This window comes from Hermetia illucens, chromosome 5 (genome assembly GCF_905115235.1).
Source record: "Hermetia illucens chromosome 5, iHerIll2.2.curated.20191125, whole genome shotgun sequence".
Lineage (NCBI taxonomy): Eukaryota > Metazoa > Arthropoda > Insecta > Diptera > Stratiomyidae > Hermetia > Hermetia illucens.
The window spans coordinates 3,967,445-3,985,767 of record NC_051853.1 but is presented as its reverse complement, the minus strand read 5'-3'; the positions used below and the strand labels follow the sequence as shown (position 1 = coordinate 3,985,767).

Genomic DNA, 18,323 nt, shown 5'->3' with positions numbered 1-18,323 from the left:
TGCTACAGGTCAGTTCAATTTTCTGGGGATTTATATTTTTATGTAAATCAACGTACACAATTCAAAATATAATTTTCATTAAGACGATGATATGATGGTGGCCGGGGTCCGGTTCACCGCGGAAACCCATGGTCAGGAGGCAAAATCTGAATTAGACAAAATGTCTGCACAGGTCGGTGTTATGATTTACAGGTATCGGGCGCGGTGAAAGTTTTCAGAAGTGACAAAAAATGGATCCCAACGCTTTGTTTACAGAGTGATTTAATTGAAACGCCGGTTGGTTACATGTTGGTGATGTGGGCTAGCTGGAGTCCAACCTGAAATTATAAATCCGATACGAGTTTTGTAATAAGCGGCACTGGCTTTGTCACATCGCTTAGACACAAAAACTTATCCGGATTGATGGGTGGATATGTTCCGATTGGCTTTTTAGACCCTTGAGGCATTTCTTCTCCCAAAGACATATTGTGACGACAAATCTCGGAAATTATACGCAGGTTAGCCAATCCTCCAACATTCCGATCCCTATCAATGAATCAAAAGAGTTACATGAAGCACGTGCAGCAATCAGAGATACTATGCACATATGAAGGCCAGACCCATTATTAAATGTAAACTAGGCTCTTATGCCCATCGTTTAATGAAGCTGATCAAGCAATTTAAATGGAATTAGCGCAAAGAAATAACATTGTCTTCCCAGACACTTTCGGAATTGGTTGAAACAATTAGATGAATAATACGCGGAAAAAAATGATTTAAAAATAGTAGAATAAAGTACAGACCAGTTTAACGATTTTCAGAAAAAACCCGGAGAATACTAAACAAATCGGAAACCCGGAAGCTGAACGCTTCAGGCATGACCATTTTTGTGTATTTCCAATGTAAGAATAATTTAGTGGACATTGTCCCGAGGCCTTCGAATCACCATCCAGCGTATCAAGCCATAGTCTAAGTCCTGTGTGAAGCTGACGAAGGATGGCTCTCCTGACCGAGTGATAGCTTCCTTCAAAGTGACATATCCCCATGACTTCGATGCTATCGTCCAATCCTCCTTTTGGCCACAGGGGGTCTTCGTTAAGCCTTATCAGAGGTCTAAGCTTCGTGAAAATTTCCGGCCCGCCGCCTGCCTCGCCAAACTTGAATGATTCCAATAACTATATGCTATTTTATCAAAATGTAAGGATCTAAGGACCAAGCTGTCGGATTTCAAGCTGTCTGCCTTAGCATTCCAACATCATGTCATCTGCATTTCTGAAACCTGGCTGAATGACAGGATTTTAGATTCTGAGCTCCTCGAAGGTTACTCTGTCTTTCGTTGTGACAGAGACTGCGTTGCGCTTGGCAAGACAACTGGCGGAGGTGCCCTAATAGCTGTTAAGTCCCCTCTCCGTGTCGAAATCATCTTTTCCTCCTCCTCCTACGATTCTGTTACCATACGTGTGCTTCCGCCAAACGTATGTCCCTTTATCATATCGTGTGTATATTTTCCCTGCCTAAGCCCGTCTTCTCTGTACAAGGATTTCTTCGACAGATTATCAGAGGCCCTAATCGTTTTGTTTCCCTCACTTGATTTCATCCTCTGTGGCGACTTTAATCTTCCTATGCTCTCCTGGCCTTCCCTCCCTCCCTAATAACTCGACCCACCCTTCCCTTCCTCTACCCACCTTCATGTACCCCTATGGCGCCCTCCAGTTTAACCTTTCCAGAAACCACTTAGATTGCACTCTTAATCTTGTCCTCTCTAACCTTCTTGTGCGTTGTCTTTCCCAATCCCTTCATGCTTCGTCTTACATTGCCTCTGACGCCCATCATCCTGCTCTCGAGCTCGATGTTCAGATATCCCGACTCCACTCCTCTGTCGCTCGCGAGCCTACCAAGTTCAACTTTCGTAAGGCGAACTTCGAAGGTCTGAACTCAGCCCTGGCGTCAATCAACTGGGTCCCCCTCCTCTCTCCACTTACGTGTGACCAAGCACTCAACACTTTCTATTCCATTTTATCTGATCTTCTTTCTTATTACATTCCCTCCTCTCCTAAGTGCTTACGCTCTTACTCCATCTGGTTCACCACTGAAATTCACAAAAAAACTACGTCAAAAACATACTGCCTGTCCTGTCTTCTAGAAACGTTGCTGACTTAGTTTTTTTTTTTCAAATCCTTTCGTTCCTCGGTCAAATCCTTAATACGTAAGCCCAGAAACGAATATTTGTCCAGCGTGGAAGACTCACTAAAGCGCGGAAACCTGAAACCTTTCTGGTCCCACATTCGCAACTCCCGCTGCCCTGTCCAGTTATCCCCCTCCGTCCATTAAATTCTCTGGCTTCGCAACTAACCCCCCCCCCCCCACCCTCCCCAACTATCCTGTAGGTTACTCTGCCGCTACTTTTCGTCAGTCTATATTCCCCCTCCTTCCTCCGAATCCCTCCCGATAGTGGATGTAGCCTGCCCCGCATCGTCTACCATTCCCATTCTTGCCCCTATCCTTGTCGAATACCACATTGGCAAACTTGATGCCAATGTCGGACCTGGCTACGATGGTTTTCCAAACCTCTTTTTGCTCAAAACTGGTAAGTTCATCTCCCTTCCCCTATCTCTTATTTTCAACAAAAACCTCGAAGAGAATCATTTTCCCGGCTTGTGGAAAGACGCTTTCATTATCCCCATTCACAAAAGTGGCGATCGTTCACTTGCCGAGAATTACTATCCCATTTGCCTTCTCTCCTCCTGCTCCAAAATCCTGGAAAGATATGTCAGTGACTGGTTGTCCGCCCACTTTAGCCAACACATAGTGAAAGAGCGACATGGCTTCGTTAAACGTAGGTCCACTGCCTCCAACCTGCTTGGCTTTACCAACTTTGTCGCCAAATGTCTAAATTCACGGCAAGAAGTGCATACCATTTACACTGACTTCGCGAAAGCCTTCGATACTGTAAATCACAAGATACTACTATCCAAACTCTCGTCCCTAAACGTTCCCATACCACTTGTTTTATGGCTTGCCTCTTACCTTTCCAACCGATCCTGCCGCGTCTCTTTTGACGGCTGTACTTCCCACTCCTTTTCTCCCTCTTCTGGCGTCCCACAGGGATCTATTCTGGGTCCTTTGTTATTTTGATTTTTTATTAACGACCTTGCTCCCCTCCTTACTTGTCCCTGTGCTCTATGCAGACGACCTTAAGTTGTTTTCCGCTATATCGTCGCCTATGGACTGTGTTTCCCTTCAATCTAACTTGGACACTCTGGTTCGTTGGTTCTCGACTAATGGTTTAGCGCAAAACGTCAGAAAGTGTCACTCTATGTGCTACTCCCTAAAATCCTCACCCACTTCTTTCTCCTACTCTCTTAACCGACATTCCTTATCCTGCTTAAATTCCACTCAAAACCTCGGAGTCACTTTCGACAATAAGCTCCGCTTTGACACCCATTGCCTCGATGTCATCAATCGAGCAGCAAAATTGTCAAGCTTTACACTTCGCTCCTCCTCTGATTTTGACTCCATCAAACCCTCCTTAGCTCTCTTCAATTCCCTTGTGAGGAATACCCTCGAGTATTGCTCCGTGATCTGGTCACCCACTCGTAACTGTGATTGTCTTGCCTTTGAAAATATACAACGTAAATTCACCCGTTCCCTCTTCTTTAAGAAAAGCTTCCCTCGTGTGGATTACCCCTCCCGCCCCCGCTTTCTAAACCTTCCCTTCCTACAACAGCGTAGATCCTATCTGGATCTATGCACATACTTTAAACTTTTCTCGGATCTGATGGACTGCTCCACCGCTGACGAGATCAATGCCGTCCCGCGTCTTATAACACACGTAACGCAGACATTTTCAACGTGCCCTTCGCAGAGCTCGAAGTCTACTTTCATTCCCCGATTCCTAGGCTTTGCCGAAATTATAATGCAGAACAGCTTGGTCCTTTTGACTTCCCTACTTTAAGTAGTTTTAAAAGTAGGATACGCTTTTTGCTTTCTCCTCCTCCTGAGGATAATAATTCATTGGAATTTACTCTGTTTGTTGCCTGTTAAATTAAATAAATAAATAAATTAAATAAAATAAACAAATAAATTAGTTCCTCCCAAAAGGTGAGACAATCAATTGTTGTCGATGCTTCCAAGCCCTGAGAATTTTACGCCAAAAGATTCGTCGGAAGAGGCCACAATTTTAGGCAACAGGTAAGTGGTTTTTCCACCACGACAACGCGCCTTGTCACACTGCGCTCCTCATTTGCGACTTTTTTGTCAAAAATTATATGACAGTCCTTCCCCATTTCCCCTATTCTCCTGACCTGGCCCCGTATGACTTCTGGCTGTTCTCAAAAGTCAGGTACCCAATGAAGGGACACTGTTTCATATAATAGAGGAGATCAAGAAAAAAATCGGTACATCAACGAAAGTCTGAAATCTAAAATCTACCGCAGTATCGTTCGCTCTGAGCTCTGCTCGAGTTTCAAAGGCAATGACCGCCGCTCCGTCATAATGGAGACAAAAATGTTGCATTGAATCTGTGTTTTCATTTTTCAAAAACCACAATAAATCTATAGTAAAACCGGAAACTTTTTCTTTTAATAGATTTACTCTCGACTCTACCTGGATCAAGTCTAAAAGGAGATTTAGACGCGTCGACCCTGCTACTGAACGAGACCAGATGGGATGAAATACTGCGATCTGCGACGTTCCTCAAGAAAAACGGCAGTAAAGGGGTGAAAACGGGCTGATGAAGTTGGAGGAGCACTTGGACAGAATCTCGTATTACAGGCGGACATGGAGTGTACCAAAAGATGCGCGAAAAGCAGAAACAACCATGAGTACACCGCAAACGCCAAACAGATCGCAGACAGCTCGTTGAAGAGGGAATTGTGATAAAAACGAAAGGAGGAGAGGGCATCTGAACGAGACTTCACTCAGGTACTTTCCAGGGCTCAAAAGAAGAAGGCGAAGAAGGACAAGTGGCAACAATATGCCGCGCCTCCAAAAAACCCTTTGCCTAAAATTAAGGCCGATTCGGAAGATGGAGCACGGAAAGAAAAGGCGGCGAAACCAAGGAGGACTAGATTGCCAGCTCTGCTTAGTAAGCTGACCGAAGGCAAGACCTTTACGGAAGTCCTCAGTGAAATCGTTATAAGATCAAGTCAGAAAATAGCGGAGCGGAAGTGGCTTCCATTCGAAAAATGAAGAGTCGTGCAGTCCTCGCCAAATTAGGCTCGATGACAACAGATAATGGTAGGTTCTGTATAGCAATCAAGGGGTTACTGGGAGAGAAAGCCTTTTTTTGGGGGGTAGGGTAGGTCAATGCATTTATGCACACAGTGTTGGACTCCCAATTCGGTACGTCGTCGGACTACCAACTAAATACCTCCCCATCGTCAGAGAGCTAGCCTGGAACCGTTTGTCACATTACTTCGGGCTAGTCCCCGAACTCTCCCGCCTTGCGGAGCCTTCAAATCAGGGAATTCCTTTCACCAACGGGAGGGGAGAGGAGGGACCCCTTACCTGGCATAATACCTGCGTCTTAGATAGTTGTGGCATGTATCAAGAGGATGCATGCCACAACATGTCCTTCTGGACCCTGGTCAGGTACTGCGTATTGAACCGGTATTAGTAGACTGCGTTGCCTCGAGCGAGCGCTGATCCGTCCGCGAGTTCCGGAATCAGCTAAGCGTAGGTCAGGCCTTAGGGAACTGGGGGCTCTGTACCGAGGATATCCCCGTTCCTAACTATTGCGGCCGCTCCCTTGCACACGATGCGTTGATGAAAACTTAAATGTACGCCACGAAAGTGCGACGCTCGTCCCAGCGCCCAGCGAAAAGCGTAGCAAGGGCTGAAATAAGAAGGGGAAGATATCGGGTTGCACAAACAAAAAAGAAAGCCCGCAGACTAATGCGGTACCTGCAACGGAAGGCGGCAATCCAATGAAAGAAGCACAGTCAAAACTACTGAAACTCACCAGATGCCTTCAAATATAAACCGAATGTAAGTGTTATCGACTGGTCTTGCAAAAGCCGAAGATGAAAGGCTTATCAAGATGTCCGTGGCGCCTGGAGGGTTTCAGGAGCTCTTTGAAACGATCAATATTAATTGAAACTTCTTGAAAACCATCATCATTACATGTGACGAGTCTTGGGTTTATCGCTACGGCGTGAAAACCAAGGTGCAGACGTTCCAGTGGAAGTAAAAAAAAATCACCAAAATCAAAAAAAGCTCGCCAACTAAGATGAGTCGCTAAAGTGATGCTCATTGTTTTCTTCGATTCGAAGAGTGTCATCCATCCTGAGTTCCTCCCATAAGGTAAGACAATCAATTGTTGTCGATACCTCTAAGCCCTGAGAATTTTACGTTGAAAGATTCGTCGGAAGAGGCCAGCATTTTAGGCAACAAGTGAGTGGTTTTTCCATCACGGCAACGCGCCTCGTCAAACGGCTTATCAAGATGTCCGTGGCGCCTGGAGGGTTTCAGGAGCTCTTTGAAACGATCAATATTAATTGAAACTTCTTTAAAACCATCATCATTACATGTGACGAGTCTTGGGTTTATCGCTACGGCGTGAAAACCAAGGTGCAGACGTTCCAGTGGAAGTAAAAAAAAATCACCAAAATCAAAAAAAGCTCGCCAACTAAGATGAGTCGCTAAAGTGATGCTCATTGTTTTCTTCGATTCGAAGAGTGTCATCCATCCTGAGTTCCTCCCATAAGGTAAGACAATCAATTGTTGTCGATACCTCTAAGCCCTGAGAATTTTACGTTGAAAGATTCGTCGGAAGAGGCCAGCATTTTAGGCAACAAGTGAGTGGTTTTTCCATCACGGCAACGCGCCTCGTCAAACGGCGCTCCTCATTTGCGAGTTTTTTGTCAAAAATTCCCAACCCTGCCTCACATTGGCATTCATCAATTAATTTGTCTGTACATGGCTCTAACCTAACTTGGATGATTTCCGTCAGGATCTTGTAGGAGGTGGTCAAAGGGTAGTATAGGTCCCAGGGCGAAACGTGGATTGGTACCCACGATGGAGCATAAAACCTGGGAAATGTCTGCTGAACCAACACCAACGGCTCTACTACCAAACCCTATCTCCACCTCCACGTAGTGACCGCTGGGAGCTCTTTCTTAACGAAAAGCTGCAGACGGAGAAGGATGAAGGCGAGTCTCCTGCGCCTAAAAACGGGACAAACTGTACCAACTGGTCCTCCAGGTTGGGGGTTGGGTAGGGCTGACAACCTTACACGGAAAACAACTTGTTACGAGGCCACAACAGGAGCCTCGGACAGGACGGATTTTAAAACGGCGGACCCGGCAACGACAACGGAATAACGATTTCCGCGTTTTCTCATGGAACGTGCGCTCCCTGTACAGAGATAAAGCTGATGAGCACCTAGCCGATACCCTGTCCCAATATAGGGCTGATGTAACAGCGTTACAGGAGATGCGATGGACAGGGACCGGTTTCCTGGAGAAGAGCCACTACACCATATATTATAGCGGTCATCCAGTAAACCATGTGCTCGGAGTAGGTTTCTTAGTCAGCCGAAAAATGAAACCTGCTGTTATTGGCTTTGAAAAAATAAGTGAACGGCTATGCACTCTGCGCTTGCGAGGCAAGTTTAGAAATATAAGCCTCATAAACGTTCACGCCCCTACAGAGGAGACTGCAGAGTCGGAGAAGGATACCTTCTACGAGGTAGTAGAACGAACCCTCGAAGCCTGTCCCAGATATGATATCAAAACCATACTTGGGGATTTTAACAGCCAAGTATTCAGGCAATATGTTGGCTCCCATAGTTTACACGAAAAAACAAATGATAACGGACTGTGGATTATTCAATTAGCAGGGTCACACGAAATGGTTGTTGGAAGTACCTGGTTTGCGCGGAAAGCGGTCCACAAACATACGTGGGCCTCTCCAAACGGGGCCACTTTCAACCAAATTGATCACGTGTTGATCGAACACCGCCCCCTCTCAGCCTTGATGAATGTCAGAACATATAGAGGGGCCAATATAGACTCGGATCACTATCTCGTTGGCATGGTGCTCCGAGCTCGAATAACAATACCACCTAGAATCCACTCTGACAATCAGGTGAGAGTAAACACTGAAGCCATCCACAACCACGGTCAAACGGGAAGAATAAACATAGGAGGCTACAACTTTGAGACCGTTGATAATTTCTCCTATCTAGGGTCGAAAATCAGAACCGATAACAGCTACGATGATGAAATCCGCGCACGGTTGTTGTCAGCCAACAGAGCCTATTTCAGCTTACAAAGACTGTTCCGCTCGAAACGTCTCACCATAGGGTCAAAGCTCTTACTGTGCAAGACTATGATCTTGCCAGTCCTCATGTATTCCTCGGAAACTTGGGTTCTTAGCAAGAAAAATTGCGAACTCTTGGTCGCGTTCGAGAGAAGAATCCTCTGAAGAATTTTTGGCCCCCTACATGAGGATGGACGATTCCGTAGCCTACACAATGACGAAATCTATGAGCGATACCATGACCGTTCGGTTGTGGATAAAATCCGGCTCAATAGGTTACGGTGGGCGGGTCACTTAATCCCACCCGGAAATTCTATAGGGGCAACATCTATGGTAGAAAAAGAAGACGAGGCAGACCCTGCCTAAGATGGAGCGATGGCGTAGGTCAGGACGCCAGACAGCTTTTAGGGATATCGAATTGGTGGACCTCGGCGCAAAACCGGGTTGTCTGCAGTTCCTTATTAAGGCAGACCTAGAGCGGCAAGGATACCGGTTGTTGCGCCGTTTATGATGATGAATTTCACTTTCAATATTCTCCAGTACCTCATTAAAGAACTAGCGTATGCTAGGTTTGAGATGGAGAATGGGTTTGGTGGTGCCATTTTTAACACAGGGTCATTGGTGGAATCAAATGAAAGACCTGAACAGCAGTGGTATTGGATGGTGGGAAGCGGGAATCTCTGAAGTTCTTACTTGGAAAATTGGGGAGTTTTAGCGGAGTAATAGCGCCTAATTGTTGGAATGGCAACAATTAATTTCATATGATTTATTTTTTATTAAAATCCATGAATAATAACTGATAACGTGAAAGCCTAATAATGCACTGGGGATCATACTGATAATAGATAACAAAATTCATCTCATATTATTCAGCAAACAAATTGATTAAACTTGTCTTGAAGAAATAATATCTCGATAAACAGCAACCGATTTCTTTGCTGTTGTGGTCCTCCCGGGACTTCTTGTGTTGACATAGTAAAGACCAAATCGTTCCCTGAAATAGAAGTAACCATAAATGACGAATGAAAATACTTGCAAACATTTCAAAAATTACGTATATCCCCGGAGCCATTCAAAGTTATCCATCAAACTCCAGTGGGCGTAACCAGAAACATTGCATCCGTCCTTGATTGCTTGTGAGACTTGTCGTAAATGGTCCTTCACGAAAAATGTGTGTTAGAGATCATGCACTCTTACTAGTAAGTATGCAGTCTTACCTGTAAGTATTCAATACGGCCATCATCATCAAGTTGACCGTCATCAGACCATCCGTTTTCAGTAATGAACACTTCCACATTGTTATATTCTTTTTTCAACCATCTGAAAGGTCAATGGAAAACAAATTAGTTTTGGAGAAAGGATTAATTGATACCGAATATACTGTAATGTTTTGAGCAATCCACCGGGGCTACTATACAACCAATCTGACTTCGCCTTCTTCCAAGAAGGGTCAACGGATTCCTTTATCCCGACATCATTTTCCCATGAAGGTGTTTGGCCAGCAATTTTTTCAGCCGGTTCAATATATCTCGCGGAATAGTAGTTGAGACCAAAGAAGTCGGCAGCTCCCCTGATGAATTGCTTCCAACTTCTGTCCATATGTGGTAGACGAGACCAAGCGCGTCCTTCTGCTCGGCTATTTTCACCAACTTCTTTAACCATTACCTCAGGATAACCTCCCAATTTGCTATAAATGGGATGCGCAATCCAACCAAACTAGAAAAAGAAAGATTGGAATAAAGGAAGAGAAAGGAAGATGCCTCACTTACCCGATATTGCAATGCTCTTTCTATCAGTGCGGTGTCGTTGGTCCTGGAGAATGGCGCTGCTCCATTTATCACAATTCCAACCTTACCCTTTTGCTTTCTGGCATACTTTTTCTTATAGAGACGGTAAGCAGATGCATGAGCTTTAACAGTGTGGTCGATGCATAGATATTCACCAACTCCAGGAGCACTGATAAATGGAGGATAGGTAGCTTTGGCGTAACCATAGTTGCAGTACTCATGCGGTTCGTTGAAGGTTGCCCACAATTTCACCTGGAAGCAGAATAAAATTCTTTTATGATTTCTGAACGATACTAATCAGTCACAAGGTCTACACTTGGAATATCAACGTAATAAAATGTTTGGTTTTATTTTTTTGAAGAAACTAAAGATCTGAATATAAGATTGCTTAATCTGTTTAGACAGCGACTCTTCTAATCAATATTACCTTTGAATATTCGAACTTACCCTGTCACCAAAATTTGAATACAGGACATCCGCATAGTTTTCAAAATACTCCACAATTTGAGGATTAGTCATTCCACCAATTTTCTGTAGTTCGTCTGGTAAATCGTAATGGTACATAGTGACCATGGGTTCAATTGAATTCTCAAGAAGTTTGTTAATCAAGCGATTATAATAATCAACCCCAGCCTTATTCAAGGATGAAACATCTCCATTTGGTAAGACCCGTGCCCACGATATGGAGAACCGATAGAACTGAACCTAGAATCAATGGCTTAATATCAGACATGAACACCTTTTGAAAATGCGCATATTTACTCCCAATTCGATTAGCATTTCAATGTCGCGATCAAGTTGATGATACGAATCACTGGTAATGTCGCCATTCGTACGGTCATCAATCCTGTCAGGTTGTTCATGCACCCCCGTATCCCAGATACTTGGACTTTTACCATCTTCATTCCATCCTCCTTCTATTTGGAAAGCAGCCGTTGCAACGCCAAATTTGAATTTCTCCGGAAAGTCATAAACAGTTGTAACATTTGAAGAAGATACTTGCACTGCAATGAAACTGAGTGGAAATATGGTTATCTGTTTTACCAAAGATTTTGAGAATTCGGTAGTTGCTTACCAGAGGATAGCAATCGCTGATTTGGACTCCATTTTTACTAAAGAGTTGGATACCAACTGAACTGTTAACTGAAAATCGCGCGCACTATTTAAACTTACTCTTATCGACTATCAATCCTTATCATTATAATCATCTTCCTGCTAATACTATTCAAATTTGAATAAGGTGGCGTATCGTATTTAAAAAAGATCGTAGACAACGAATGATTGATTGATTGATTAATATTATTGTTAGAAAGAAAATCATCCAATGTTAGAAAAAAATGCAGCCATAAATCGTTGTGGAACTTGCCATTGTCAATGGTGCACTCTTGGTACCAAGCGACCCTCAATTCCAACTAATCTTGCATCGGCAGAAAAGATTCTGCGAAGACCTACTTACTTCCCCCGGTAAAACAAAGGCCATGGCAACCAACTATGATAAATCTAAAAACATAAAATAAAAACCCAAATTGAATTTCGATCCTGAGGATCCAATCCGCAGTAAAGAGGCAGCCCTGAGCTCATCGATGGAGAACCTGAGTGAGAACCTCCATTCAATTGGAGCAGACAGAACCAGGCTTCTTCTGTAAGCACTCCTGTCCCTAGACTCCAGTAGGCGCCACCTGCTGAACCTGAAGTATTCGTGCAGAAAACAGCTTCCGGGCAAACATAGTTGTCCCAAAGTTCAGTGAAGAGGAGCGTCCGGCGCATCTACGGCGAAGGGCAAGCCGAAGCCACAACAGTCCTCTCACGATCCGGACTCTTTAGCCCAAAGGGGAGGAAAGACAACTCAGCCAGCAATAGATAAGCCTTCATTTGCAGCCAAAGTCATCCAAACCGATGGATGGGGCTCATATCACAACACCATTCATCCGATTATGATACTGAGCAGTGCGAACAGCCTATGAAGAAACGCCTCCTAACTCTAAAGACTACATCCTCGCAAGTTTCGCTTTGAGTCGGTAAAGTGTTACGGCTAAAATTTGCCGACGAAAGCACGAAGAGACTCATCCTTCCATACCTAAATATATGACATATATACTTATACACTATAGCCATAAGTTTTGTCAGTAAATCGCGGAATGTCGTAGGGAGAGAAATGAAAAACGAAAAACAGTGGCAGCACTGTGAACGTGTAAAGTAGGTTCCTCTCTTACCCCGACTTAAGTTTTAGATTGCCACAGGTAGTTGTTTGTGATCAGCGTAACGATGAGGTTCAGCAAGTACTAGAAGGCGTTTGTTGTCTTATACGAGTGTGGAAAGATGGGCAAAGCGATTCATAAAACGTTTAAACTAACTTAAACTATCCATAAGTGAACGATTCGTGCACAGAACGTTACAATTGTACAGAGAAACAGATGACATCGGTAATCGGCCGAGAGAGAGGGGTCCGAGGTCTGTTAGACAGCTGAATGTGTGCAGGTTGTTCGTGCAAAAGTTTGACAGAATCCGCTGCACAAACAGAAGCGTTTATCGAGTCGAATGAACGTCTCTGCACGTACCATGAGCCATATTTTACGCGACGATCTTCAGTTAGGAATCTACAGACGCTGCGAAAACCATTTACTTGCGCCTAAATTAAAATAAATCTGTCTTCAGCGATGCAAAAAACTGATAAAATACTTCGCCAAAAATGAGCATCACTAAATCCTTTTTACGAATGAAAAAACCATTTTGATCAAAGAAAAATTTAATCGTCAAAATAATCGGGTATGTTTAAGGTCACGTTATGAGGCTAAGGATCGAGTACCATGCGTTCAAAGGGGGCACCACCCTCCTTCAGTGGTGCTGTAGTAGGGAGTTTCCTACCACGGTGTAACGGACGTTCATTCCTTTATGTGAAATCGGTGTCAACATTAACTCAGCAATGTATGAACAGATGTTCGAGACTGAACTTTAACCTCTGAATAAACACTTGTTCGAGGCTAGTGATCGGTGCTTCCAGCACCAATGGAAACAATTCGTGAAGTGATCGATGAGTAGCCCAAGCGTCTGAAACTTTTTTTGTGTGACGAACCGTAGCAATCATTTTGAAGAACCACTGTGGACGCTTACTTATTAGACTATTTTTTAGGATAGTGAGGGATCCTAAGTCCACGTCCACTTGATATTGGACCGGACCAAATGGAGAGCAACTTACTCTCACATTTTTTTGGTCCATGGATCCCTCGTTTGGGGCATGGCACCCAAGCATTTAAAAATACACTGGTCAACATTGTGCTTGTGAAAAAATGGCACAATAATTGGAAAATGCAATTAACAATGTGGCCATTTGCCCAGGTTTACTCTTGGGACCAAGCCATAGGCATGAACATTACCAAATAGACCATAGCAAAATTAAAGGTCCAGATATATCATCGTAAGATATCCATCCTAAAAACTGCAACCGTCGTAGGCAATACAGGTGGCACCAGCCGAAACTGTCGAAGTGTAGAGCTTCAGGATCGAAGCGGTGGGGAGACTAATAGTTTTCAGTGTGGAAACAATACTTCTGCGCCGAAAGAGTCGACGGCGGTGACCTCAGAGAACCGCTGGAAGTGAACAGAGAAGCGAAAGGCCACTCAGTCTTGCTCAGGAGGCGGTATCAGAACTCTATCCATATTCTGAACAGAATTACGGAGAATATCGGCTATTGATGAACGGGACCACAAAGACCATTAAATACCAGGTGGTTGGTAAGAAATAGAATAACAAACGCTTGGCCAACTAGCATCTATCACCAGAAAATACAGCCAATCTCATAACGAAGTCCAGTAAGAGATCAAATGGAGCAAAGTTTAGAAGACTACGAAGCAGCAGTTACCAACCAACGGACCACGCGCTGCGAAGTTGTGCGTCAGCAAGGAGTTACGTAGGGGGGCACTGGCAGATGGCAACTCCAGGCTATCGAACTAGTCATCGAGCATCTATTGACCGCAAAACGATACAGAGAAAATGTATTCCCTGGTTGGACTCCTCTTAGGCAATCCGTAAGTATCACATATGCATATCATGGACCAGTTTCCCAAAGACTTCTGCAGCTCGTGAATCACTAAGATCAACAATGCCTAGGAAGGCACTAGACTCAAAGTTACTCCATACGTCGAGATTCTCAGGAGTTCTGTTGCTTGCACCCGGTTGTCAAAAATCGGCACCCACCCTCAAAGCCCTTGGGCTACCGGGTTATAATCAAGAAGGAGAAAACTCAGGAAAACTGCCATCCTTTCTTATTTCCCATAAATGGAGAGTAGTTGGAGGCACTGGAAAAGGCAAGCTACAAAGAGCAGCTCCCAGTCAAGAACGCAAAAATCAGAATATTCTGTTCCGACTTGGATCCAGTGCCACCGCGATGAAACTAGCTTACCAGGGGGACTTCAACATCTGCTACAGCCATTAATCCTGACAGATATACGAGGACTGCCTGGGTGGGGATAATTTTTTTTTTTTTTTGATGTTGGGTAGGTGAATGCAATTACGCACACAGTGTTGGACTCGCGATTCGGTACGTCGTCGGACTACCAACTAAACACCTCCCCATCGTCAGAGAGCTAGCCTGGAACCGTTTGTCACATCACTTCGGGCCAGCCCCCGAACTCTCCCGCTTTGCGGAGCCTTCAAATCAGGGAATTCCTTTCACCAACGGGAGGGGAGAGGAGGAAGGGAACTGTCAGTTCAAGGAACCCCCTGCCATCCGGCTCCTCCACCGGTCGAGTTCTATCTTCTTAGCAACGAGAAGGGCCCTAACGTAATGGGCAATACGGTTCCACCTGTCAGCAGTCCTCAGCATCTCTTCCACAATGTTGTCTGGAGAGAGATCCCCTGTGTTTAAATAGAGCTGCTGAAGAACCCCATCCCACCTTCCACAAGAAAAAAAAGTGTGGTGGGCATCGTCCACAACTCCATTGCAAAACACACAATCCGGAGAACGCGCCTTTCCAATCTTGTGCAGGTAAGACTGAAAATTTCCATGCCCACTTAAAAATTGGGTAAGGAAATAGTCAGTCTCACCATGCTTCCGATTCAGCCACGCACCTAAGTTGCCGATGAGCCGCGCAGTCCATCTGCCTCTAGTTTCATTTTGCCAAGAGGGTTGCCACTCGTCTAGAGTGTGTTGCCGTTCTTCGCGAGCAACCACCTCCCTTGGCGCATCTCCCTTGCGCTTGTATATGGCCTGACGCTCCCTAGCAAGAAGGGCAACGGGGATAACTCCCGCGGTCAGCATCACGGCCGGTTCAGAGACAGTGCGGTACGCAGACGCCACCCGTAAAGCTACCCGTCTCTGTACTTGCGCGAGGCGTTTACGATATACCTCCTTGTTAAGAGCGCCAGCCCATACCTCCGCGCCATAGAGCAGGGCAGACTGCGTTGAGCTCATCAGGAGACGTCGCCTACTAGACGTAGAACCCCCAATGTTTGCCATTAGCCTACTTAACGCCGAAACTCCAACCGCAGCCTTGTTCGCTGCTGCTTGGATTTGCTCAGAAAAGCTCATCTTTGAGTCAAGAGTCAACCCGAGGTACTTTACCGCTGATTTTGACTCGATGATCGACTCCCCCGAACGATATGGGACGCAGGGTGGGAATTCTCTTCTTAGTCAGGATGACTACTTCGGTTTTTTCCAGTACAAGGTCATCCATCCGCTTACCCGTCGCATCAATATGCCGAGTCTGCTTTGCGCCTGTTCGACAATGCGTCCAGCAACAAGCGCTGCGACATCATCTGCGTAAACCAACCTTAAGAAGAGGAATACGGTTAATATTCGTGTTGGTGGTCACATCATAGCTGGTTATCAAATACCTGGGAGTGTACCTGGTTACCAAATACCTGGGAGTGTTTCAAGGGACACCTGGACTAAGCCTGTGAGAAAGCGACAAACACCAGCGTATCATGCGCAGGTGATGTCTCACATTTGTGGTCCAAGATACAGTCGCAGAAATCTTGTGGCCGGAGTGTTTCACTCCACACTATTATATGCGGCACCAGTTTAAGAGGGAGCCCTAGCATGTGATGATATTAGGAGGAGAGAAAACATAACTGACCGCTTAGTGGCCCTAAGGATATATAGCGCCTTTAGAACAATATCAGGCGAGGCAGCCCGCGTTATTGCGAGAATGATCCCGATGGACATTCTGGCAAGTGAGGCAAGCTGTTTGTATGAGAAAATGGAAATGAATTCACCTGAAAATGATACAGAATATCGAAAAGCGGGAAAGCGAGAGTCGCTGAAAAAGTGGCAGCAGCGGTGGAATGACTCGAAGACGGATCGCTGGACTCATACTTTGATTTCCCCTAGTAAGGATTGGATTCAGCGACGACAAGGCGAGGTTAACTACCATTTGATGCAATTTCTGCCAGGGTATGGTGGTTGCAGGAAGTATCTGCACTAATTCAGGTTGGATGATTCTGCCTTTTGTCACGAATGCAGTTGAGCACCTGAGAACCCGGAGCATATTATGTCAGAAAGGAGGAACCTGGAAGATTCTCTGAAAATCAGCATAAGCCCGCAGAACATTGTCGAGGAAATGCTGAAGTCGAACGAAAACTGTTGTACGGTGTAATCCGCAATTAAAAATATACAGCAGGAACTTAGAAAAGCGGAGTGCGCAAGGAGGACGCGAAGAATGCGAAGTAAAGCTTTACGGCAATTTCGCGGGGAGGGAAGGAGAGGAATAATTTTAGTGGGTAAGAATACCACACACTGCTGTAACCTGACGCGGCAGTGTCTTTCTAAGATTTCCACCTCCATCCATAGAAAAAAGACTGACGGACAGACAGGTATTGAGCCGATTTTAATAAAGTTTTGCTTGTAAAACTGCTTGGACAACTAGCATCAGTCGCCACCATATACAACTGATCTCATAATAAAATCTCGTAGGATAGCAAAAGGAACAGAGTTTACAAAACAACGAAGCAACTATTATCAACAAATGGACCACGCGCTGCAAAGTCCTTCAGCCATGTGGTTCGAAGTCACTTACGGGGGCACTGGAACGTGATAACTACAGGCTGACGAGCTAGCCATTGAGCATCTCTTGGTGAGAGAAAATGTATTCCTTGATTTGACTCCTCTTAAATGGTCCGTAGGTATCACATATGCATATCGTGAACAGTGTCACTGAACTAGGTTACCAGGATCCATCAATCCTGGCAGATATACAAAAGCTAATGGGGTAGGTAATGGCCTGTCTAGAAGTGGCGATGGCTGATTCGTTTTCAGAATATCCAAAGGATTTGGCGCTTCTGCGAGCTAACTCCGCCATGCTATTAACATAGTATCCTGGTCCCAAGCCCAGGTAAAGGAGGAGGGTTTGAGGCAACGTACTCTGTACTATCCTCAGTAAAACAAAAATAAAATGTTGAGATCAGGGAAAGAGATAAATAGAGTATAGTTGGAGTTATTCTCCTATGCTACATGATGATCGGATTGAGTCACAAGCCTCAGAGAAATGCTAGGGCTTCCACCTCAGTCGACGCGGCAGGACGGGTCCCGGTCCTGTTGAGAAATGGGCAAGGGGGGGGCAAGGGACGGCGTCAGGACGTAAGCAAGTTAGTCCGCACACAATGAACAAAACAAATACGTGTCTGAACGCTAAATGTTGGTACCCTAACTGGAAAGACGGAGGAACTCGCAAGAGCCCGTCGGAAAAGGTGCATTGACATCTGCGCTCTGCAAGAAACCCGATGGTCTGGTGCCAAAAGCTGCGACATTGAACGCGAACGCGGTAAAAATGGCTACAAACTTCTCTATTTTGGTAACCCACACACTCAATATGGTGTTGGCATTGCCATCTCAGAGGGTTTCCGTGATGCCATTAAAGAAGTCGAACGATTTGATGATCGGCTGATGAAGCTCACCATTATATCAGCTGATCGCATTATTCATTTCTTCACCGCTTATGCACCACAGACAGGTCGACCGAGAAAGATGCCTTCTGGCAACTTCTCGATGAAAAGACTTGTCACGTGCCTGCTGACGATTAGATAATCATTGCCGGCGACCTTAATGGTCATGTGGGTGAAAAGGCAGACGATAACAGGTGCCATGGGGGGAAGGGGTTCGGAGCGCGCAATGAAGGTGGCGAGCGTATAATCGATTTTGCGGACACCCATGACCTTGTACTTATGAATCCATGGTTCATCAAACGATTGTCTCATCTTCCCACATTTTATAGTGGGAACAATAAAACGCAAATCGACTATATTCTTATAAGACGCCAACATTTTACCACTGTCACTGATTGCAAAGTCGTTCCCTATGAG

The 18,323-nt window shown here is 45.0% G+C and overlaps 1 protein-coding gene across 1 annotated transcript; it reads right to left on the bottom strand.

Annotated features, from left to right (window-relative positions):
• Positions 1-9,120: 9,120 nt before the first annotated feature.
• Positions 9,121-11,171, bottom strand: LOC119657704 (myrosinase 1-like). The gene is made up of 8 exons (XM_038064746.1): positions 11,104-11,171; positions 10,791-11,043; positions 10,476-10,733; positions 10,011-10,280; positions 9,623-9,957; positions 9,459-9,561; positions 9,296-9,399; positions 9,121-9,235 (listed from the first exon to the last, which is right to left on the bottom strand). Exons 1-8 carry the CDS (start codon positions 11,133-11,135, stop codon positions 9,127-9,129), a joined length of 1,464 nt encoding a protein of 487 aa, XP_037920674.1. The 5' UTR covers positions 11,136-11,171; the 3' UTR covers positions 9,121-9,126.
• Positions 11,172-18,323: the final 7,152 nt, after the last annotated feature.